This window comes from Sinohyriopsis cumingii, unplaced genomic scaffold (genome assembly GCF_028554795.1).
Source record: "Sinohyriopsis cumingii isolate HCF-2022 unplaced genomic scaffold, ASM2855479v2 utg000792l, whole genome shotgun sequence".
Classification (NCBI taxonomy): domain Eukaryota; kingdom Metazoa; phylum Mollusca; class Bivalvia; order Unionida; family Unionidae; genus Sinohyriopsis; species Sinohyriopsis cumingii.
The window spans coordinates 104,308-129,487 of record NW_028315931.1 but is presented as its reverse complement, the minus strand read 5'-3'; the positions used below and the strand labels follow the sequence as shown (position 1 = coordinate 129,487).

The following is a 25,180-nucleotide window of genomic DNA, read 5'->3' as shown; positions in this document are numbered from 1 at the left end:
GTAATTTTTGCTGCTAAATGGCGTACATGTAACTTCGCGTAGCGGTTAATTTCATCTGAACTGTATCTAGGGTGCACTGGTTCTGCTGTACAACTTTTATAACGTGGAAATAACAGTGTCCAAATAGAAATCATCAATTTTATTTCTGGTTTTACTTCAAGCCAATTCAATTTAGTATATTGCATTACTAGCATTAGCTGATTTTTAACAACGTTTATTCGTACCAGTTGCTTGAACGAAATTTGGTACTCTGTCATGCACACCTTAAATCGAAAAGGAAAATGTTCTCACCGGCTTTGTCGTGAACTTACATTGTTGTATAACTGCAGCAGATTGTCGACTGTCAAAAACGTCTCGAGTTTGACACCATTATTTAAAAGTAGCTTCACGAAATCCGCACTGGCAAACTGTATGGCATGCATCATCATGTTATCTAGACTGAAGGTCTGAAAATGTACAATTTACAGACACAGTTAGCTTGATCAGCAAACGTACAAGAAGAGACTAAATCCAGGCATAACATCTACTTAGTCATGAGATGCACCAGTGATTGTTGCTTATATAAGCATTCTAAAGTAAATTGTTTTGTCCCATGAAATTTAATTTCTTGGTGTAATCAGATGATTAACATTCCTTTTCTTTCCTAGAAAAAGACAAACACTTATTGCAGTTGCTCACAACCCCAACTGGAGTTCCCAAACCAAGAAAGAAAAGGAATCTTACTGAATACGCTGCCTTAGAACATTGAAACCAAACGGTTTAAACCAAGAAGACTAGAAAAAGACAAACAGGCACCAATACAATTATATGTTGCAGCCGGCACAATTTCTTTTAAATAATTCTCTAAATTTGCTTCATGGCCTACGACTACTAAAACAATGAAATATCAAGGATATACTTTGCGCTGATATAAATTTACATAACATAACAGATGTCGTTATGGTTCATCAATTTCTAGGTCAATACAAATATTTTCCACTATCGGAAACAAGCTAGAATAACCTGTTTGAAACATAATAAAGTTAAAAGGTTTAATTCCTGTTGAAACAGCCATTATTATGAACGTGTGTTGACCAAATTGCTATTCTAAAAAAATACAATTATATGATCTTGAGAAGCAGTAAGGAATAAAACAAATTGCCCTTTCATGTTGACTTCTTAATGAAAGCATGTGCACCAATTATGAATCAACAATAAAAAATTAAAAGTTGAAAACCAGATAATATCAACAATGTGTAATGCTAGTAGAAATTCTACATTGTACAGTATCGTTACCTAGCTACATCTTTCTTTCTTTCTGTTATACAACCCACTTTGGTTCAAAGAAAAAAGTTATTAGAAGGGATATATATAAAGATCAAAACCATATTTTCATATTTGGTATTCTTACTTGCAGAGAATTGAAAAAGGGACAAAGAGATACTGAAGGAGCTAGAAAATACAGAGAGATACAAATGACCAGGAAAAGCATGAGAAAGGCAAAAGAATCCTGGATAGAAAGACAATGCTGCAAAATCAACGACAGTGTGAGTAGAAATAACAGCAAATTGGGATATCAACTGGTGAAAGTTTTCACAACATATAAACAAGGTAAAACTACCTCCATCCAAGACAAATCAGGAAATGCCTCTTTTAAGATCAAGAGATCCTAAAGCGATGGACAGAATATTGTTCTGAATTGTACAATCACAAAACCCAAGGAGATCCGAGAGTACTTTATTGCCCTCAGGCAGAAGAAATTTATGAAATCCACATTGTTCATGAGGAAGTGGAAATTACAGTTAGATCACTAAAGAAAAGAAAGTTAGCCGTCGTTCACATCATACCAACACAGCCCATTCAAGAAGAAGGAGAAGAGACAGTCACAGTCCTAACAACAACCTGAAACGTGATATGATAGACATGAGAATGGCCCGCCGCATGAATTCAATCCTTGGTCACCGTGGTCCCAAGGACGAAAACCGACAGCTATGCCAAAACTTCAGAACCATCAGTCTGATCAGTCACCCAAGCAAAGCCGTGCTGAAGATAATTCTCAAGAGAGTACAGCCTCAAGCATAGAAAATTATTGCTGAAGATCAGACAGGCTTCCGAGCAGGAAGGAGCACCACACAATAAATATTCAATCTCAAACTCTTTTGTGAGAAATACCTTCAGCATCAGCATAATCTATACCACGTCTTTATATATTTCAAAAAGGTCTTTGATAGGATATGACATGCGGCCTTATGGGCATTTACAAGGAAGTACAACATCAGCTCAAACCTGGTGCAGGTTGTTGAGAACCTCTATGACAAAACCTACAGTGCTCTCGTCATCAATGGCAGCAGAGGAGATAGGATTCAAACAGAATTTCGAGTCAGACAGGGATGTATACTGTCACCTACGCTCTTCAATATTTTTTCTGGAAAGGATCATGGATCACGGAGGATGCCTTGCATGACCACAAGGGCACTGTCAGCATCGGAGAAAGAACAACCACCAACCTTCGTTTCGCAAATGATATTGGTTGTTGAGCAGGAGATGAAAATAATTAGCTGACTTGGTTGAGCGCCTCGACACGACCTCTACAGCATACGGTTTGGAGATTAGCGCCAAAACATCAAACTGATTACAAACACTACCAAAGGCATTAGTGCAGAAATAAAGGTCAATGGACAGAAGCTGGAAAGAGTCGCAAGCTGCAAATACCTGATATCAATTATCTCATATGAGGGCTCCAAACCAAAAATACTTTCCACGATTGCCCAGAAAACAGCAGCAAAAACAAGATTGAGGCCAATATGGAAATATCCCAACAGTTGTTTTGGGTTCCAAAAAAAAAATCTGATGCGCTCGATTGTCATATCCACCTTTCTGACAGCTAATGAAATATGGACGCTCACATCAGATCTCCAAAGAAAGATTAAAACCTTCGAAATGTGATGCTACCGCAAGACCTTATGCATCTAATAAGTTGACCATGTAACCAACGCAAAAGTCCACAACAAGATCCAATGGTCCACCGTATCCTATGAACACCTCTTGACCACTGTACAAATGAGCAACCTGAAGTGGTATAATCATGTCTCAAGATCATCTAGACTAGAAAAAACAATCCTGCAAGGCACAGTGCGAGGGTGCAGAAGAAGAGGCAGACATACAATAGGTGGGAACAAAACATTAAGGAATTGACAGACATGGGGTTTGGAGATTCCCGAAGAGCAGTAGAGAACAGGTAAGATGTCGAAAATTGGTTGTATAGTCAACTTTGGTGCCCCAACGACCTCTTGGGTTAAGGGATTGATGATGATGACTTACTTTGCATTCTGAGCCATAGAAGACAAACACAAGTCACCAACTATCACGGAGATGAAGGAAATATATCGATTATATATGCATCATGTTAGGGTGCTATATGAAGATTATTTCCTCATGAACCGTCTCTATTAATATGGATATATGTTTGCTTAATAACTTGAACCGCATACGTTTTTGATGTACCTCAGTTCTACCTGTGACTCATAACAGAAAGGCAGAAAATGGACGAATTCAAGTTCTAAGATTATTGGCATGCGTAGTGGTTTTACTATCGTATACACATATTCAACTTTTATTTAGCTTTTTGTAATATATATCCATGTTTAATTAGCGTGTTTGTGAGCTACATATTGTCTCCAAATATGAATATTTCTCTTCATATTTTGCGTATATCCAGTTCTGTTATCTTGGCAACAGCAAAGCTCTTCGTCACACTGTTATTTTATTTTCTCACCGGCACAAGATTTTCAAATGTAATGAGATTGAATGATTTTCGCTAAAGTATAATAATTATTACAATTTTTATAAGTTTTGAAGTATAATACATCAGATTAAACAGATTCATCTCTAGTTGACATTTATGGAAAATTCTGATTTATATAATTTAATTCTATGAATCTTACAAGAAATGAATCAGAAACAAATTTTATGTCTAGACATAAATCGCAACATCGACAATAAAGACTATTTATCTTGTTTTGTAAAGGAAGGGAAAGTTAATCGTTTGTTTTGAAAGTAGGTAGGTAGATAAAATGTGAAAGGAAAGACAGAGGTAGATTAACCATCTTTTTCTTGTCTGCGGCAATGTTATTCTTCACCAGGTCCTCGTTGGCTGAAAGATATCAAAACTGTAAAGCAGTGTATGTATGTTTCTTAGCATTTCGTGTATTGAGTGGAATACCCTATATCCACTGGGATATGGGTGGGGGAATATCAGAAGTGTCGCCTTTATCTGCTTCAAATGATAAAACTTTCAGTGTTTATCTGATAACCGACTGTTTTATGGATATGTAGACCGGATATAAAGGAGGGCAGCTAGACACGTAAGTATCAGATATTAGTGAAATATATCGCAATCTTCTAACTTGAGATGTCATGGTTCTGCATATGAATCTTACATTTTTGTCATGTGATTAGATCCACTATAACGTTTCCTCCAAGTGTATGTTATACGGTACTGAGTACTACTCATTATGGATAGATAACAACAAGTAGAATTTAATGATTCAAAAATAATTAGAGGAAGACAGGAAACATTTTTAAATAATATTATATAGATCTGTGAATCAATCAGTAGTCTTCATAATGGACATTTACTTGGTTATGGATCAAAGCTGAGGTAAATTCTGGGCAAAACATTATTTTCCTAGCAAATTATGTGATTATATATTTCACGCATTATTCTATTTACATTGATCAGAACTAAATGCAAACAACTTCCATTTTTTACGACACCTTCAACACTTTGGGGCAGGTTACATATCGTACGGTGTATGCATGAAATTACTGAGTTCAACCTATATTTATTTATATTCTATGATTTTCATTTATATACTATTTTATTAGGCTTAACACTGGCTGTGATCTTTGCAAAACACATGCAAGGTTAGGTTACTTAGAGTTTGTGATATGTACCAAACTTTAAATTAGCGTACATAATAAACATGAATGTGGCCGCAACATGCATGTCAAGACTGTGGGTGGAAAGTCAGGCCTAGATTCAAACGTTATAATCTTTTTCAAAACTACCAAAGTTGACTCAACAATCATTAGCAAGGATTAATTGAGAAACGTAATTGTATTCTGTATGTGATTTAAAGCTCAGAGACTGAGATTCGACATGACATCGTAAGATAGAACAGGTATGTGGAGTAATTCTGCCATATACAGCCCCTCAAGTAGTATCTAAGTGAGCGTTTTGCCCTTTTTGCCCCTTTGCATCCCTGAAACACATTACAGCTTCTATCCACATGACTTATCTAGCCCAGTGCGACCAATGCATGCTTAGAAATTTAATAATCTACGCATGCGACTAGTAATGGGGGACGAGTCTATGTCGTGCATCCGTGATTCAACGGGATCAAAAATTGCCAAACAGTATTTCACCACTAATTCCTCTGTTATCGATATGTAAAACATATCTTCTGATAATACACGCGATAAAGGTCAATATTTCCAAACAACGTGGTCATATAAAGCCGATCGTTCACGCAACAATGAGGCCTCTGTACAGGCGAAGATTGTTTATATTCGACTTTTGATGTGTAAAATCCTTTCGAGTCATTATCTATGCTCTTAATAGCCTGTGATATTCATTGCCGCCAGCACAGTTTTGAAACTCGATTATATTGACGATTATATTGATTATTTTATCATCGATATCCACTGGATACAGATCAATGGTTGTACTGAGACTGCTCTGTATGGTTGGTTGTCATTTGGAATAGGAGCGTACTCGTAAACGCAGTCTCATCGAAATTAATTCACTAGCCCCACCAGACAAACCGGTTGCCATTGCTATAGCTTCAACAATAATTCAAATTAGTGCACCTACAATTGTTGTTGTTGACGTGATTTCAGTAAACCCAAGACGTAAGTCATTGCCACAGCAATTCCACAAATAGCATCTACGATCAAATGTGGTCGTTTGTATTTCACGATTTTACAATTATCGCGGTTTCATGGTAATTTCACCGCGAAGCTGCTTTTCCACTTCGATTATTTTTCGACGTCGGTAAGAAGGAGGGTACATCATAGTTTGTCTAATAATACAGTCGCATAGCACAATTGTTCGACAGGCAGACCCTGTCCGGTCTCATCACGTCCAGGCGCAATATGCACACATGCCAGTTAACTTTATTTGCCGGAACAATTGCCATACAATTATAGAAAACCTCTGCCTCAAGAATACATAAATCTCCGGAGACTGTGCTTTCTGTTCCCTTTTCATTGAATAAGACACCAACCTCGCCAGCATCTTCTACTCAAAAGATAGTTTTTGCTCAATAACTTTTTATACGAACAAGATCGTCCTTGTTGTAGATTAACAGCCTAGTTATTTTCGTCTCACTTGAGTTAATGTGGTGTAAAATATTCATTCGTGTCCGTAACTGAGGTGGATACAGCGGTGAATATCACTTTACTGTTATATAAACAATCCCTTAGAAGTTTATCATCTCTATGTGATGTCAACGTTTAAATATTTGTTTATGTAATGATTCCAAGCCATCCTTGAGTTAGTAATAATATATCAAGGTGGTTCCACGAGCAATTTATACTGGAACTTTAACAAAATTATATGACAGATAATACGGTGACACCACTTTTCCCCAGATATTCCTCGTGAAGTTGAGCAAAATTGTTATCGGTGTCTGCATCCTCTGCCAGCTGATCCTACACATCGTCGGTAGATTCTCCACCTTAATCAACGAGGTCCTTACGTATTTATACAACGATATAATTTGATCAAATGCATAAATGCCAATGACGATTACGTACCCGTTACGATAAACATGGAGTGCTTCACATTCAGTTTCATCTCCAGTGATCAACGGTGATGATAAAGCAACTATGTAACTTTCCATGCATATACTGCTTGGTCTTGTAATTTTTTGTATATTGCTGATAAATAATTAAGATCAAAATGCCGCTTGTTATTTAACACCATTGCCGTTCGACCCCACGTGACTTTAGTTATGTTGCGATACAAGTATGCTCCGGGCTCAAGCACCTTTAAGATGTAACCTTTAGGTTTATTAGGACTATTTTTATGACGTAGATATAAGATTTACTAGTTTACTACGATTGCGTCAGATTTTTCTTGTCTTGTTTGATTGATATTCCCATAGCAAAGCTCCATGAATTTACTACACGTGGTGTTTAAGGGCACGTTAGCAATTTCTTATTGCACATATTGTTTGTTGCACTTTCAGATGTATCGACAGTGCCTTTGATAAACTCAACCGACACGCCTGCGTCTATTGTTCCACCGTTTTCAGCGATCTCAGCCATGTTCTTTGCAATTGTACCTCTGGTGTCATAAAAAAATATTTGAATGTCAGCATTAGCCGGTTAAAATTACCATTTTGATCTTCAAAAATCACAAGCTCACCTGAATCGAATGAACAACGCAACTAGTAAACTCAGACAAATCATTTTGGTGGCAAATCGTCTTAGATCCAAATCAATACCGTGTCGTCAAACTCACTAACTTCCGTAATGTTGATGGAAATTTTGTGGAGTATTAAATGTACTTTAATGGAAATGAATATGTGGTTTCGGGTTGTGTTCAGCAACTGCACGCAACGCTTCAAGAAGAAGATGTCCGTATATGTGTCTATCCAACAGAATTTGTATTGGCAGAGTCGAACGAAACAGTATATGTTATCCAGGTCCATCGTACTGGCTTACATAATCAGCAGCTTCAACAGGCAAAGTCCATTCGTATTAAAATACAAGGGATGTTGAGATGTTTTTACGTATGAGATCCAGTAGTGCCAGGTCTTGTTGTTAAATCCAGTATGACGAAGCCGGGTTCACGTGTGCGTGGCACTATTGATGAAAATTCATTTCGCATAAAGACATCGAGACTAAGTTTTATTGCGTTTGCCATGCAGTTCCAACAACCCCTAACGTTGCAGCTTCTGCACCTGCTGCAGCCGCTTCTGCTAACAACGCTGGATTTGCTCCAAGCAATCAAAATATTCCATCAGTTCCATGCATTTGTGTTACAGCAGATTTGGATAATGTTACTATCGCCGACGTTTTTTCGTGTTTTTCAAAATTAGCCACATGGGGACATTGCCATTTTCAGAGTGACGCATTATTGTTTCTGATTGCATACTTGCTTGTATTTGTCCCAGCTGCCTCGCACAAACGACCACCTTCACTTTGTGATAAGACAATATTTTTTAAATTCATAACAGGTTTAATTATGCATTTGCCACAGGTGCATCGATAACTTTCATTCGACCACCAGCACTGTTCAATAACATTGGCTTTTCAGAAATCATCACAGTTTATCACATGTAATTAGCACCAACGGGAGTTACAGGTGCATACAAATGCATGTCGACAACTAATTACCTCAACAACTTCAGATGCTCCAAAGAAAATTAATACATTGGGTACAAGGTATGAAAGTCTTTTCGGGAAATTAAATACACCAGTGTCGACGTTCTGATACCGGCCCATGTACGACCACATACTGCGATATGCAAGTCCAACATGAGGAGCGTCGGATGCATAGACATGAAGGATTTCGCCTGAGGGTTCCCGCTGTCCGTTTAACCGCAAAGAAACTTCAGTGACTAATAAGGTGTCAAATAACATTTTGTTTGGCTCCTGGTTATTATCTAGATATGTAACTTGAAACGTCAGAACACTTTTTTGGGGCAGTAAGACCATGTTGAGGGCTTATTTACCAAGCAAATTGTCTCGCGATTCTAGATAGGAGTGTCACTGTTATTCAGAATATATATATATATATATATATATATATATATATATATATATATATATATATATATATATATATATATATATATATATATGCCGGAAGAGGGAGAAGGTGGGCAATGTCATGTTGCTGACACTGTATGATCCGTGGATGTATTTACTATCACTTAACAAACTGATATTCCGAGAACTTCCCCGATTGGACTAAAACAACCAAGCAGGAAATTTGTGTGAGTATAATTGCGAATGGAAGTCGTTCCAGCAGGATTTGTATTAACGCGGTAAATGCTCTAGTGACTGTTCGTGGACTTCAATCGTAAGTCGGTTGACAACATCACAATGACCAAACGCTTAAGTGGTAATTCAGCGGGTAGTATCCATGGTTTGGTATCAAGTGAGAACAAACTCACTTTGGTGCCTCGGTAAACACCTATGCGATGTTTCTGGCACTATATCATAGTTGCAGTGTATACGAACTCACGTCAGTCTCAAAGAATTTCCAAGTACAGCTTGTGCTTGAAATCCTTCAAAACAAATGTTCTAGGAGTTAACAACAGTTGTTTACAGTTCCGGTTGCAGTCCCACAGTCTTCGACTGGTTTCACCGATCATTAGTTTTGGACCTTACCAACAACCTTTTCAATTGCGTTGCTAAATAACGGCAGTTGTTTTGGATACTCGTTTGTATCAAATTATTTTACTAAACATGGTTGTGCCACGTCCGCGCACACATCATCGGTGGTAATATGTGTCAGCAACGAGTCAATGTTGGTGTACATCATCTTGACTCGATTTATGTAAAATGATCTTGTCGCAGTGGAACTTGTACATGACCAGCTTTGACAAGTCCAGTACTGACAAACCAACATAAACTGGATTTCTCAGCGGTAGTTTTCATTGTTTGAATGGGAAGGGCAAAAAGACCACCAGGAAAGATTTTTCATGATTCAAATGCCGAGTCAGCGACAAGCCTTCGAAGTTTGTCTTGTTCACTATCACGGACAAGATCTATGCGGACTCGTTTGCACAAATTCCCAATGGTTTTTCAAAACACGGCATTGTCATGATCTTCAAGAAAAACCTTCTCAAAGTCATTGGTAGCCTTTTTTCTCAGATCCGTATTCATCTGAATATACGAAGCCATCCTAGGCTGCTGGCGAAATACGAGTACTCGATGGACCTTGGTCATACTCACAACCAGTCGCAGATAAAGCTGTATGATTCGTACCTGCAGTTCATAATTGTGTTTGGTCCATAGACTTGGTACTAGTTTTTTTGGTGCATTCAGTGTATTTGATCCATATTCATCAACGATATAGCATTGATACTGGGACAACCATGTGGTTCTGGTGTCAGCGGATAATCCTTGTGCACATTGTGTAAATGTTTGGGGTATTCGTTATGAACTTCAAAGAAGGATCGGTGGTAGATGTTAATGCTGTAATCGTGCACATGCTTTTCTATATCCACTTGCGCAGGATCAATCCACTGAAATCTACCAAACTGGCAGCGATTGCATCATCGCAAATTCATAGAGGTTATTTTCGCAATATCCAAGGTGATACTGATAAAGAGAGCGGCGTCATACACGCCGATGTTTGGATTGTTGGCACGAGTGTAAATGTGACCTATCATTGCTATTTTGCAACAAAGTGAACGCCCGATGGATAAATGTTGGTCAATATCGGCGAGCAATTCCTGCTTAAGCTCGCTTATTGACAATAATGCATCCCAACATATACCCTCTGATTCCACTGCTCATGGCTGGTGAGCAGTTGATGGGTGCAAAATACACACATGCCACCTCTGCATGCCACAACTGCATGGATATGTCTTACCGTGATGCATACTGTGTTGGTTAAGCAGCCGAGCAAGATTCTTTATCCATATCTAGTGAGATACCGAATCTGATTCGATCATTTCACTTTCTAATAACAAATCAGTCTAGATTCGTCCATGCTGCCGATGTGGGGATAATGCAAACGGTTTAAAGCTTGTGTTGTAAGTGAACACATTAACTGAGATATCTGGGTTAAGTGTTTTAAATTTGTTCAGTGTGACTTTAGTAAAATTGACTTTACCCAGGAGCTGCCAGTATTTTCGAGTTGTACTTCAGCTTTTATTATCTTTCAGGAGTCCATCCTGATCCTGCATTCTTGAGTTTCTGCAACGTTTCGAGAATTTTTTTCTATTTTCTTCACCAATTTTATCGTTGATGGCGCTGATATTTATACTGTTCAAAATTACGACGCCACCACTATGAATCGAGGATTTTCTAGTTCTGAATCCTTCCATGTCAAGTGGCATAACCAAATAGGCGCTAAGAACAATGTCTGCTTAAACACTAGACTGTCCGAAGTTTTGTAATACTGATACGATTCCAGCAATCGTATGAATTAACATTTGTTGGGTGTATCTGCCTGGTTTGTATGTGGGTTGGATAATTGCCACGTGATTCTCTATTTGCCCTTGCCCTTTTGAAATTTGTTTTCAGGTATTTATGTTTGCTGTGATTTGCACGAAAATACTTGGCTGCTTCAGTAGCAATAGCAGATGTAAAACTACTGAGACTGTTTAATTCATGACGCAAGGCTGTCAACTTTTCTTGCACCTCTTGGTATTCAGATATTATTATCAATCGCAAATTGTTCGAGTTGTTGTGCTGTTGTTTTATTAGTAATCGTTGATGTTGCAGTGGCAACCGGTGGTGGCGATGGTGGACCAAGTGGGTCTCAATAATTTAAATATGTCAGCCTTTATTATACAACATGGTATGTATAGTTCGTGTTGATGTGCGATCTGTTTGAGCTCAGGCTCGGTACGCATGCGCCTCTAATTAAGTGGATCAATGACTTATTTTAAGGATTGAGCTTTACCAGGATTAAAAACTTTAATCGCTTCAGTAGTACCTATGATTTCAATTATTTCTATTTTATTGTCTTTTGTATATGTCTGTGCAATGACAGGTATCGGTTTATTTTCTCGCGTCAAATGGTATTCACGAACAAATCGACATAGTCGGCAAAATTGATTATATGACTTGACCCCGATACCATATGTAAGACATGTCATGTACCTGGTCCATTACGTAACACCACCGTATTTGTTTCACTGTGCTCGTAATGCCATGTTCTGCACAAAGTTAGCATATTCCAACATAGGAACCTTTGCATTTATTATTCCTAGTGGATATTTTTATATAAAGGCGATAGTTCTTATCTAATTGTGCGTAAACACTGCTGTGTTGTGTTATCTTGTTATAATACTCCGGTGCTACTTTATACAAAAACCAATGGAATCTGATGTCAGCACAATTAATACTAAGTTGTTGATCAGCCCTTGTCAAATAATTAATTACGGCTATTTCAGGGTACTGATAGCGAAATTGCTTTGCGCGCGCTAAATATAATATCTTTCATGAAAAAGTCTGCATCGATAATCTCAAATGGTCCATCACTGAGTACAGCACCAGCATGAATTTTGACAGAATTCTGAACGTATCTAATAATGTCAAACGTCTTGCAAAATGTATCTTTGCTTTTCAGATATTTATCTTCGACAACTGCCGTTACTGATTTTATCAAATACTTACGCTGCATCACTTCTGCATCGTAATATATTACTTTGCAACGCAAATACAGTCGTCTGGCATGATAGGATTTGATTTCCATACTAATACACAAAAGCATTTGTTTATTTGATTTGTTCTTCGATATCATCTTTATTACAGCTGGAATATGTTTCACTAAAATTATCAAAAAACTTTAGATTCAGTGGGCGAATTATTACTTTTCTCTTGCGACTTTACTTTTCACATCACTATATTTATAATCGTGTTTTGCTAGTAAATCTGCCCTAGTTTATCTCGTTCCATTTCTTAGATCACCTCCAAATTATTCGTCTGATCAATGTGCTTATATAATATCTATGAGAATGCATACAGAGTATTTTGAGCCTCTTTGAGAAATCTATATAATGCATCCAAACAATAAAGCTATCTCAGTTCCTACGTTGTATTCTTTATACTCTAGTCGATTGGTAAATTAATTATGTGAAGATAGACCTGCATAAATCCCTTCAAAATATTTTGAGGGGTCAAAAGGGTCAAACGCCCACTTTTCGCCACTCATCAGTATCGCTTATTCATGTATACGGTAGATATGGTCATAGATCCCATTTCAATAATAAATCGTATTATTATTATTATAGCATACATTCATATTCTCTTATCCTACCCGTATGGATATAAACGTTTAGGACTTCCATGAATAAAAACGGGACTAACGGGTATAGTACAGAGGCTGCAATTTACGTTATATGTTTATAATGAATATATATTTGTTTACTATCACAATGAATATAAGTAGTTTTACCAAATATAATCTAGTATTGCAGCCATCTGCACATAATTTGTCACATCATGACTGCGAATTAGCAATATCAAATGTTTTTAAGAAACTTACAAAGAATCCATGGGGTTAATAAGAAATCCTGTATATGTAAGTGACACTCTCCTCGCATTCCATAGTTTGCATCAGCAAATCTATGCAGAATCTATTTTTCACTAATACATTCGACTCGATTATGACCACACTGTATGTATGATCAAAAATCGACTCTTATATTTATTTTATTTCTCAACAGCTACTGCAACATCACATTCGTGTGAAAACCTCATTCATAATCATATAGATGGTTAAATGTTTAGTGCCGTAAATTAGGTATAATCATCATCATAATCCTGTTCTGGAGAAAACTTAAAAGGGTAATATCAAGGTAACTGCAAAGCTAATTCAAGTAACAAATCCAAAATTAGTCTAACTATAAAAAATATACAAAAGTATTTTATGAACAATTATCATGCTAGTCTACCTATCTCACATGACTAGCTGAGATGTTTTACCTATCTACAACATATAATACTAAGCTATCTGTAACAATCAGTTATTGTTGGATGTTACTGTTACAGCAGACTCCGAGAAAATCAATTATATTTTTTAACGTTTGTATATCTTGTGTTCAAGTCTATGCTTAACATATGCATTACTGTATTGGAATAGGTATACGTATATCGCATTCATTTGGTTTCATTAAAGCTGTAGAAATCTAATGGAAATTTCTAAATTAATTTAGTTAGTGTGGTGATGAGTTTAAACTAATATTAGAACAAGCAAAATTGGAACGGCTACTTTTGTCACTGTAAATACGATATCATAATATAATTATCTAGTAAGGCAATCAAAACATTTATATTTCACTGCAAGAATCATTTACCTTTCATCAATGCATTAAGCATGACAGCATCAATGCCATGGTTATCTCTGCCCACTTTAAATATATGAATAAGATCGGACTTGGCAAGGCATTCCTTGATTACATCGATATTACAATCTATCTTTTCCTTCTTCATTTTATCCTTGATCTTACATTCCAGGCTTTTTGTCATATGCTTTTCGGTTCTGTTGAAACAAATGTATTATCTATTAAACCATTACTAAAGAGATACTCACTGAGCCATAGTTCAGCGTTTCAACCATTTTCCAGAAAAAAATATTAACAACTAATTAAACAATAAGTGTTAAATTGTTAATATAAATATGTTGTACAATGTATTTATCGACCCAAAGTTTATATTGATCATCAACTGTATCATTAAACACATAGTTTGTCACAAACATGCTGCATACCATGTTTCCGTTACCATTTTTTCAATATTATTATATACTGACTGGCTCCTTTTCCTTTTCTACAATGGTCGCTTCAAAACGAGTGATGGACCGACAAATAAACTCTACCTATCAATCCACTTACAGAAATAACTTAGCTAAAATACCATATATGAAATTTTGTCTGCTAAATTATTAAATCTATCATATATCAGAACTTTTATGCTGAATCTATTCAACAAGACATTTTTTTGATTTGCTTAAAATAATTTTTATATAAATGCTGCATATGATGGGTGATGACGTAATGCCTTACTTCTTACATTTATATTTTTCGTCAAACAGCTTGCATCAAAATAAGAATATCATTACGTTTTATACAGCTTTGTTCTTAGTGATAAGTTCACAAGGTAACGACAACGTGTTTAGAATATATAGCTGGTCTTTAAACCTGAATGCATAATTTTCGTTTTTATTTTACATACATTCGCAAACATTTATTTTGCATTCCAAATACCTAATAATTTGCACATGTATTACCAATATACACGTTGTGTTTCATTTGCGATTAATATCCAGATTTTAATCGAATCTGCCTTAATTCCGTGGTTAGTGTATCAGACTCAGAACCACAATTGTGCTGGCCTAAACTTGGTTTTACTACACTTCCCAAGGCGTGATATAACCTTTCAGAATTTGATGAGCCATCATATACCAACAAACAATTTACGGCACAGAATGTACTTATTCATCTTCAATGAGAATTTGCATTCATAAACCTCATGTTTGCTTGTCCCTCATTATCTTTGTCGTAATCCTCAACCTTTGCCAGGTGTTTGAAAGCATAAGCTAGTATGTCTGCTGCTCCTCCAGATCCCTGCAATAAACAAAATTTAAAGATGCATATTTTCCTCCGATGATTGAGGAACACAATTTTTCATTCTCCTTTGTGGTCTTGAATTTTCAGTGTTCACCTAATACGAAAATATTTCCAGCTTACTTTCATGACTTAACACATGTAAGAAACAAAATTCAATCATTTTTGTGAAACCGATAAACTACGTATATGTTATGCATTTTCGGAATATTCTGTGTATACTCAAACTTTTGTTTTCATTTATATTTCATTATGGGAATATTAGTTCAAACTCTTGGTGTTAATGTATCCATGTTCAAGGAAGAAAGACCATTCACACATTCTACATGCCTTTTGTGTGTTGTTATGTAAACCATTCTCATACTTTTAGAAAACAGTCAACTCTGAATAAAACAATCAGCAAAGGACCCAAATCATGATATAAATTATGTTCCATATTTCTTATAAATGTTTTACATAATACTTCAGATAAAAATGGAAAATGATTGATAAGATTCAATATTTTGTTATATCTGATATGTTGGAATTGTTGACTACTGTCATATGTGGTATAACATCATGAAGCCACATTAGATGCTTAAGATGACTTGGCAGTAAGCATATTTACTGCATAATTCTATCGCTTTGTACATGGTTTATAGTATTCACTCATTAGTTCTGTTACTAAAGAGAGGCCCGGATAGGTCGAGTGTCTAAAGCGCTCACCGTTACCGATCATTGCCATCTCACCTGTGTGCGTGGGTTTGAGTCATGGATTCGGCCAATGTGGGTATGTGAGAAAGCTTGCCAGTAGCTTCTAGTGGGTCGGTGGTTGTTTCCGTTTTTTTTTGCCAGGTTCTTCCTGCACCAGTTATGCTGCCGTGTTTAACTACAACTACAACAGTTACTAAAGAATTGACTTTTAATGGTTCCTAAATTAGGAGAAATTTACAAAAATCACTATAATTTTTAATCGTAAATAAAAAGTTCCAGACCCCTTCCATTAAATTAAAAATCATAATTTATTATAGTAGCTAGTTTTGTAATGGCAACATGTGTACTGATATGTAAAGTATTTTCACCTGTTGTGATTAGATTGTCTGCTTATTAGAAGGCATGCTGCCTTAATGGCAAACACTGCAATAACTTGCACTACGTAATATGTATAAATTCAATTTATAACAAAATTCATTTTTCATTTTAATTGTATGCAATGTTAAATATCAATCAAAACGTTGCCCCGATTAAAGTGTTACATTTGTCAACAACAAATTTGGTTTCAATGTAAATGCCTATCCTGGTGATAGTCAAGGTTACCTTGGATTGTATGATTCGTAACTTACAAACTTAAAAAGGTTGCAACAAATTAATATGTATTAATATGTAATGCACTTTAATGTTAGTGTGATATTTAAGAAAATGGGAGAAAATTGAGAATATCAATGACCACCTTGAATCGTTCATATGGGATTGGACAAAGGACCACATATGTGAAAAGCTGTTCAATTCTATATTTAAAACTAATATTCTATTATTATCAGTCAACTTTTAAGTATGTTTGCATTAGTCGTCTGCACCTTAAGTGTTACCTATACTTGTGGCATAACTTCCCAATCAAAAGCAAACTTCCCAATCAAAAGCAAACTTCCCAAAACTTTGCATGTCTTTGAACCGTTTGGATTATTGTGGGTGTCAATCTATAGCACTGTTTGTATATAAGCAATGTTGTACAATTGAGAATAAGTTATTAGGTCATGCAAGCCTATAAAAAACGACTGGACAGTTTCATTAACGCTAAACTTTTTCTCACCACTAACTGGGTGATCTACTTATTCATACTTAATTACAGATCTTTTTGAATTGTTTTCAGCATTGAAAATGATCTTTTCACACCTGCATTGCTGTGAATCGGTGTAAAATATGCATTCGCCAAATTGTTTATTTTGTCAGCTCTTGCAATTCCTGTTTGTGTATTATATGTGATATTTAACATTTTCATTGCAAAAAGGGATCACCAGTTCATACTGCTCCTAGCATTAAAATTTTATCTACCAAGATCATTCTGCTTAGCTTATTATTGAATTACATGTGTAGAGGAAATTCAAACATTTGCTGATCACAAACAATTCAATAATATTTAACAGCGTTCCCATGCTTTCTTAATAGGAAATTTTGGTTTGTATAATTTCTAATGAATTGGGTTGTTCCACTTTGTAAACTTTATATATGCCTGCTAACTACAGCAATGTTGAAGGTACCAGTAACACAAAATAGCTCAAGCTACTGTCAATAAGTGGATGATTATTTATCGCGTACTGCGTTTAACTTTCAAATCATATCAATGGCAATTAACTGTATTAAACAGCAAAGGAATATTAATGTTTCAAGAGCATATACCATGATGATATGGCAATCACAACTGTTTACTGTTTACACGGTAAACACATGAACATGTTATATGCTATATGTTTTAAAGTGTCATATTAAGAATATTGTTTATAAAAGTACGATTGTATTGGACGGTTTGGCTATAACACTTTCGCTTGTTTATATTGCAAACAAGAAATCGGACTAGAAACATCATCACAATACAAATATTTTCAAGGATTTAACAACCAGTCCTTATTGTAGTAAACATCATAGGTTTAGTTTTCAATCAAAAAAGCCTACTAAACACGCACATCAGATATAACGATACATGATTTGCATACGAATGCAATTAATGTAGACCTAGGTTGACCATTGCTCTAACTGAACAACATTATACTATGTTTGTTTGAAATTTACAGTAAAAAGAATATCTTCTATGCAGACGATCCCGGTCTAGGTGATACACATTTGATTCATCTTGTTCTAGTGTAACTGCAGTATTAAATGTTATAATTTATATACAATTCAGTTTTCTGTTACCTCTATAATGACAACCGGTGTATTGTCCTTCAGAGCATTATTAACTGTCGTCAATGTACGACTTCGTCCTCCTAGAACCATTATTAATACAAGTACTGGTAGGACATCTGCAATGAATGGTATAAGAAACACAGATTTTACATTCAACACAGCATGCTTACAGGGCATACTTTAACTTCATATATGATATGCCACGAACACGTTACTTTACATCAATCTTTGTCCTTTTCATGTAGTTGCCTCAGACTAAACGTCACGCTGCTGAAATTACAAGGTCCTGAGACGTTCCTCTGGATCGGAACGTTTGCTAGATAGAATAACCGTTAAACCAAAAAGTAATCCAAGAACGTCACAATTGTGTTCTCCAACAATATGATATCGGAAACTTTTGAGAGTGTGAGGATGTACATCTATTGGCACTGCAAGATTTTTAAAATGCTGGAATATAAGAATACATAATTTAGCGAAGGGAGTATATACAGCTCAACTCGATGGTGTAGATTTATTTTATCTGTGATATGCTATTTATAAAGGCATCATGACATCTTTATATTTTAGGAGAAATACTCAAATTGGGCATGGTGAGTTGCTGATAAGAAATACACAGAAGCAATAGATAATTATATAAGTGAAACAAATATTTGTTAAATAACTCATATTATAGTAACGATATATAATGCACAACTCAGGAGGACCTTATAGATTCTCTTAATGTTGTAATCTAGCCTATAATTGGGACCACCTTCAATGCCTATACTATATTTAGTGTATGCAAGCAATGATGCTTTTATCACCATGTATCTTCTCACTAATGATACACTGGGTGATAAAGGTGCGAATAGACCACAACGAATACAGTAAACCCTGATCCATATACTGGAAGACTTGTCTTTGCAGATGATATTAGTCTGATGGCACACACTCCAGCACATGCAGCTAAGGAGCTTATTTTCTCGAACCCAAACTAACAGCCTAGAGATACCTGCCGACCATACGAAATGCTATTGAGAATGTCGCTAAGTTCCAATACTTTGGCATCATTGTTAACAAGTCAGGAGGACAGATGAGGGTTCCAAAGGCAAGCACTCTCGGGCCACTGGAGAAACAAAACTTCAACTCCAGTGACTTCATCTGCGCTGGTTCATATGGCAGAGACCGGGAGACAAACAAACTTGAAACACCAGCTACAGATTTTCGTCACTACTTGTCTCCAACAGATCCTGTACATCAGATGGCCACATTGAATCAGGAACCAGGAATTATGGCAAATGACATTATATACATAAATATCCAACTTAAAGGAACGCAACAGGAGATGGACTGGACATACCCTATCGAGAGTCCAGCCGGACATAGCACGCCATGCCCTGGACTGGAACCCTGAAGGCAAACGCAGAAGGGAATGATCAGCCATGACTTGTGTAGAACACTCTGTACCAAATTTAAGACCATCCCCATTTGAAAGAAGGTGGAATAACAGATAGCCCTAGATAGAGAGCAGCCGTGAAGACCCGAAGTACCAGTCTGAACAAAGAGGAATGATGATGGTCTAAACATTTTAGAAACCAAGACTTTGAAATACAGCAATTCTTAAACATACAAACTCTATGTGTGAATTTATTTTTATATTTTGATAAAACATGACACAAATAATTTTAAACTATAGATGTTGCCTACATTACCAAACATTTACATTCAGCCTGGCTCATTGCATAAGATCGGAATCTTTAAACTAAGTTTTGAAATTATACTTCAGTGTTTAGGACTGAATTTGTACATTAGAACGAATGCATATCTCTTCATTATCATGACAATATAAGTATGAGATGAAATTGAATAAATATGTCCCAAAATATTATCTTTTCCTTGAAATTATTTTAACTTCCATCTCCAGAATATGTTGAACCTTTCTGCACCTAGTAAGACCGGAAGATACTAAATTCTTCTTTTTCTACGTTACATTTTTACCACTGATAATAATAATAATAATAATAATAATAATAATAATAATATTATTATTATTATTATTATTATTATTAAAAATAATGAGCAGTACATGCGAAAAAAGTACATTTAACTGTGATACGTATAGATAATGTGATGTCAGATGAGACCTGAATATAAGAAAATCTTTTAACTTGATTGTGAGAGTGAATTTCCCTAATCAGCCAATTTTTTTAATGAACTACAAAAATAACATTGTTTGTGATTGGTCAACAAAAAATCTAAAGCTGAAACCCAGACGTTTTAAAGTTTTCGTTGTCTGCTTACCATTCTCAGTAATGAACTTGTTTTGTATGTGATTAAGTGATGGCAGATCTGGTCATCACTCTTTACAGACAGACATTGCTTGGATGCAGGAAATTATTAAATATCAAGAAAGAGCATTACCATGTTTTTTGTCTGTTGTCATTTTGGATATTGCCTGTTCCAGTCGAACCCTGAAATCACTGATACTATCGTTCTCAGTTTCAATCTTGTGCTGGATTCCATCATCCACTAAAATATAGTGACTGTGATTTGGGTCCAGAAAGCACTCATTTGAATTTGGCTTCCCGTTGATATGGTATTTCGCAGGCTCAGATGTCCCCTATATCAAGATAAAGTATCACAAGTTATAAAAAATCGTCCATTTGTTTAACTGATATTTTTTTCTTCTTCTGAATTTATCATTTTTATGTTATGCAGACATTAGCATGGTTGAGAAAGTGAGGGTTGACTAATTATCTAACAAAGAAGAAAAGAATTATGTTGTTTCCACAGAAAAGTCATTTTAATTGCTTATTTGAAAATGAACTTTGAAGCACACAAAACGGATTTACGGTATTTTTGTAATATATCATTTATATCATTGCATATTAATTAGAATGGCGGAATTAGGATTATGAGATACTTAGACTGAGTATCTGCAAGGTCAGTGATGTAATTCCTTGATCAAGCTCTATTTAGGGCAGTTGTAAATTAGGGATAATATAGTTATTATATTTGTGTGTAGGTGTCATTATATTCGCGTGGTCTAACCGATATTGACTGGCATCCTATACAGGGCTTGATGCCAGAGTCTGCCAGCATTGGTTCACAAACGTAGAATCGATTTAGTCATTTAAATTTGAATAAAGCAAATTTATATTCTCCTATAAAGAAAAAGTAAATGGATTAATGCAGGCGTGGAGACGTTTAGACCCATATCTTCGTCAATTAAATTAACTATATTCTGAGTATCAGCTTGTTTATGGCAGAGCAGTATGTGTGTATCTATAGGGCTTAATTATCACATCAGTACGAATTTGGCTATATAGTGCCAATGACACTAACTATTTTTAAAAATCTTCTATTTACGTTTGATAGTTTGTACAGTAAAAGTTCCCACTTTTTAATAAACATGCAACAAAGAACATAGTGAACAGACTTAATAGTTATTTTAAAAATTACATGGATAAACAACATCATATCACACATAATATCACCTCTTTGAGCTCCAGGTCCCTTCTGTTCTGAATGACTCCCCATGGTGCTATACCAATGGCAACAGCTGGTTTCCGATTTCTAGTGTTCATTGGATTCTTTCTTACTGCTTCTCCAACATTTTTCACAACACCAGCATAGGTCCCTCCAGTTATAATCCAGGCACCTGAAAGAAACGTAGTTGTGCTATGTTACGTCCCATCTATATCTTGAAAATCAAAAGGCACAAATAAAATTCCATGCAATGCTAAGTAATTGGAATTACTTTATTACCTGACAATACTATTAGTGTATCACATTAAACAGAATACAACTGTCGCCACGTCAAACCCTTTATTTGGAGGAATTAGCTGATTTAAGCAGAATACTAAGAAAGCATTCTCGAAAGAGGAAGTTCTGGTGTAACATGTATTTACTTGAGCCGATCATTGTCAGACCCTTTAGTCAGGGTTTGTCTAAAACCTATGATGCTTCTAGATCAATACTGGCCTGCACAAAGACAATTCTGGTAAAAAAATAAACTGTTAGGATATAATGGTTAATCACTTATCAACATTTAACAATGGAATATATACGTACGTTTTCGGCAATGATGTTACCGATTGAAATTTGAATTTGAAACAAATCTGATGATTGCAATTACAACTGTGCGTTGTTGCAGTGCACGTTGATTTTTACTGGAAAATCAGTTTGAACCAAGCTTATCAGCATCTGGTACAACTGACTTCTGAGCGCACGGACTCCATAACAAACTAGTCACAAGTGCCATTGATTGACATTAACACTAGTACGTTTAGCACATAATCATCCAATAATGTTACACTTGTTCAAGCAGCGGAAGGGGCCCAACTTAAAAATCATTTTGTATACTCCTACTGACAAAAGGACGGATCCTCCTGAAAATGATTATCCCTGTCAACTGATTATGGTCACCATAAATCCAGGAAAAGAATCTTCGCGACCGGACACTTTCTTCAAAATACCCGTACCCCATACCAATCAAGCGTCGAAATAAAACACTGAGATGCCTGCTCCAACCTCTGCTGCTTTTTCCAGTAACATCATTTTCAATGTATTAACATCACGTTAAAATTAATTGGAAACATTATAATGCTAATACGAATGATTGGAAAAAATTAAAGCAAATGGCTCCACAGAGGAAAGACAACTTATTATTGGCACATGCCAGTGGTGTACGTAAGCGGTGCAGACGGTCCTATTCCATATAAGTAATGAGTGTGGATGTGAGGTGAAAAACTGTAACGCACATGGTGGGTGAAGAAAAAAGACGGTGGAAAATAAAGTATGAATTCTCCTAACTGCATGCAGGAAATAAATTATCCAAGGACAAATGAAAGGCACTACAATTGTCGACAATCAATTGTGATCTTTTATTCTTAAAAAAACTATACAGTTCAAACATTTTATATAAGTTTGTTCAAAAGAATTAAACCCTTTTATAAATGCATAATTCCTTGCTCATTTGGGAGGTATGATGCAATAGGGCCTATTAAAGCCTTAAAGATTGGGTGTCACGTATTTTTGATATAATTTAAATTTGATTTAATTTGTGCTTGTTTTGATTTGATTGCTTGTGGGTTTTGCAATCTTTTTCTTTTCTTTACCTGTCAATTTAATGTAATTTTGTTAGCTCGGAATATGATATTTTCCAGAAAATTCAGTTTGACCTAAATCTTTCCATAAATGCCTAATAATAAAATAAACTGTTTCTGGCCTTGACTGAGCGTCAAATAAACAGGATTTTGTCTGAGCAACATGATTGGGTTTTATCAAGAACATACAGGGGCTACGTAATTTTTATATGTAAACATGATCACTTGTCAAGTTGTTTTCTTCTGCTGTAACCAGTTTTAAGTTTTTGAGTTACATTTTCATTTTTCAGATTCTAAAAGATTAATTCGTTTCTCTGTAAATTGTTTGTGCTCATAAAGAATTCTTAAACAAAGACATTACTTAAAAAATTAATTTGGATTTCCAAGACCGGAGGATTAATTATTGTTTTTCTACAAGGAACTGTAAACTTTTCAACATAGTACACGTTACTGTATACGACATCGACTGTCATCTTGGATTCTTCGTCGGGACTCGAACTTGAATTTAATAGAACATTTTATTATTTGGACTTCAAAATATTATTCTTGGATTATTCTTGGATTATCTTTCGATTTGATTCTTTTCTAATATTTTTTTTTCATTTTTAAAATAGTTTAACAGGGAAATAAATTATCCTATTTTTGAAATCTTGTTCCTTTCACTCTTTCCGGTGTTACTGCTTATTCGAGCCTAAACACGTAACATAAGAGGGGAAATAATTCATGTTTCCTTAAACCCTATCTTATGCACCTTCTGCATGAACGTGCTTTAGGTAGGTTGGCCGATTTTATGATTTACTTCTAATGTTCTCGTTATATATATATAGATATGCCAGTCTGTCATTTTTATTTTATCTTTCATTTTTGTTTAATTTAATTTTGTATCTATTGTAAATATATTTTATACTTATTTTTTATTTTTAACTGTAATGGAGAGGGGGTGAGAAATAAGGCTGATCAAGGCTTTTCTGTTCATAATTGAGTGCTTCTTACTGGCAATAATGAAAAATTTCAAAAGAGTTTTTCTTAAATTCGGCATGGGAGTCACCATAAACTACAAGATATGTACCATTTTTTAACATCATGTTTTGTTGGCTAATGTATTTCCTTTTCACAACTCTATTTCTTAAAATGTATGATACAGATATAGACATACGGAAGTGTATTAGAGGAGTTAATGATACAAGCCAAGCACATCAAATATTTGTATGCTGTAACCAAAACATTGGAAGTTTTATGACATTTAATACGATTTACCAACGAAGTTTGAGGGCACCTGAACTTGATAATATGATTTCACGATATATTAGAGGATATTTAAAGCATTAATATGTTGATAGGCAAAATGTATAATACGATTTGACAATCATATTCAAGGATACATGTATTCCTAATATTTAACATAACTTAAATTCTAGGATATCTGAAAAGAATTATAATCTTGAATTGTTTATAAGTGGGATTGGCTACCATATTGAATTTGGACTTTAAAGACCATCTTTAAGCTATTTTAGTGTCTGAAAATGAGATTATTTTGATTTTCCGAGGGAACCATTCTAAGTTTACAGACGCCTGTGGCAATCAACATGAGCCGTTTCCCACATAAAATAGATTGTGGCCTACTATCAATATGCAAATGTTTCAATAATTGTCTTTAGCAACTATTTAATAAACAGGTGCCCTGGGAACCCTATATCACCTGGTTTTTCAGTGCTACCACTACCACTACTCATCTCTTCCTTATTTGCTTTTTTCAACAAAGTGACAGAAAAGCTTAATGGCCTAGCAAACATTTTTTATTTGGCTTGATGACTTATGCCGGTTCTCTTGTATTATATTACCGCAACCCCAACCAAACCACACTGATGAATGTTAATGTTCTCGCCAATGCATTTTATGTCAGATAATTAAACA

At 35.4% G+C, this 25,180-nt stretch overlaps 2 protein-coding genes across 2 annotated transcripts in view; both read right to left on the bottom strand.

The window, feature by feature from the left end:
* Positions 1-14,202, bottom strand: part of LOC149773236 (transient receptor potential cation channel subfamily M member-like 2) — a 110,050-nt gene extending 95,848 nt beyond the window's left edge. The window contains exons 1-3 of the mRNA XM_089946573.1: positions 14,031-14,202; positions 4,083-4,132; positions 312-446 (exon numbers count right to left, since the gene is read on the bottom strand). Of these exons, the coding sequence (XP_089802699.1) occupies positions 312-446; positions 4,083-4,132; positions 14,031-14,202 (357 nt within the window). The remainder of the gene's footprint in view (positions 1-311; positions 447-4,082; positions 4,133-14,030) is intronic.
* Positions 14,203-15,160: 958 nt separating this feature from the next.
* LOC149773235 (transient receptor potential cation channel subfamily M member-like 2) overlaps positions 15,161-25,180 on the bottom strand; it is a 48,245-nt gene continuing 38,225 nt past the window's right edge. Inside the window, exons 6-9 of the mRNA XM_089946564.1 lie at positions 21,656-21,819; positions 20,580-20,778; positions 18,189-18,295; positions 15,161-15,299 (exon numbers count right to left, since the gene is read on the bottom strand). Of these exons, the coding sequence (XP_089802690.1) occupies positions 15,177-15,299; positions 18,189-18,295; positions 20,580-20,778; positions 21,656-21,819 (593 nt within the window). The 3' untranslated portion in view covers positions 15,161-15,176. The remainder of the gene's footprint in view (positions 15,300-18,188; positions 18,296-20,579; positions 20,779-21,655; positions 21,820-25,180) is intronic.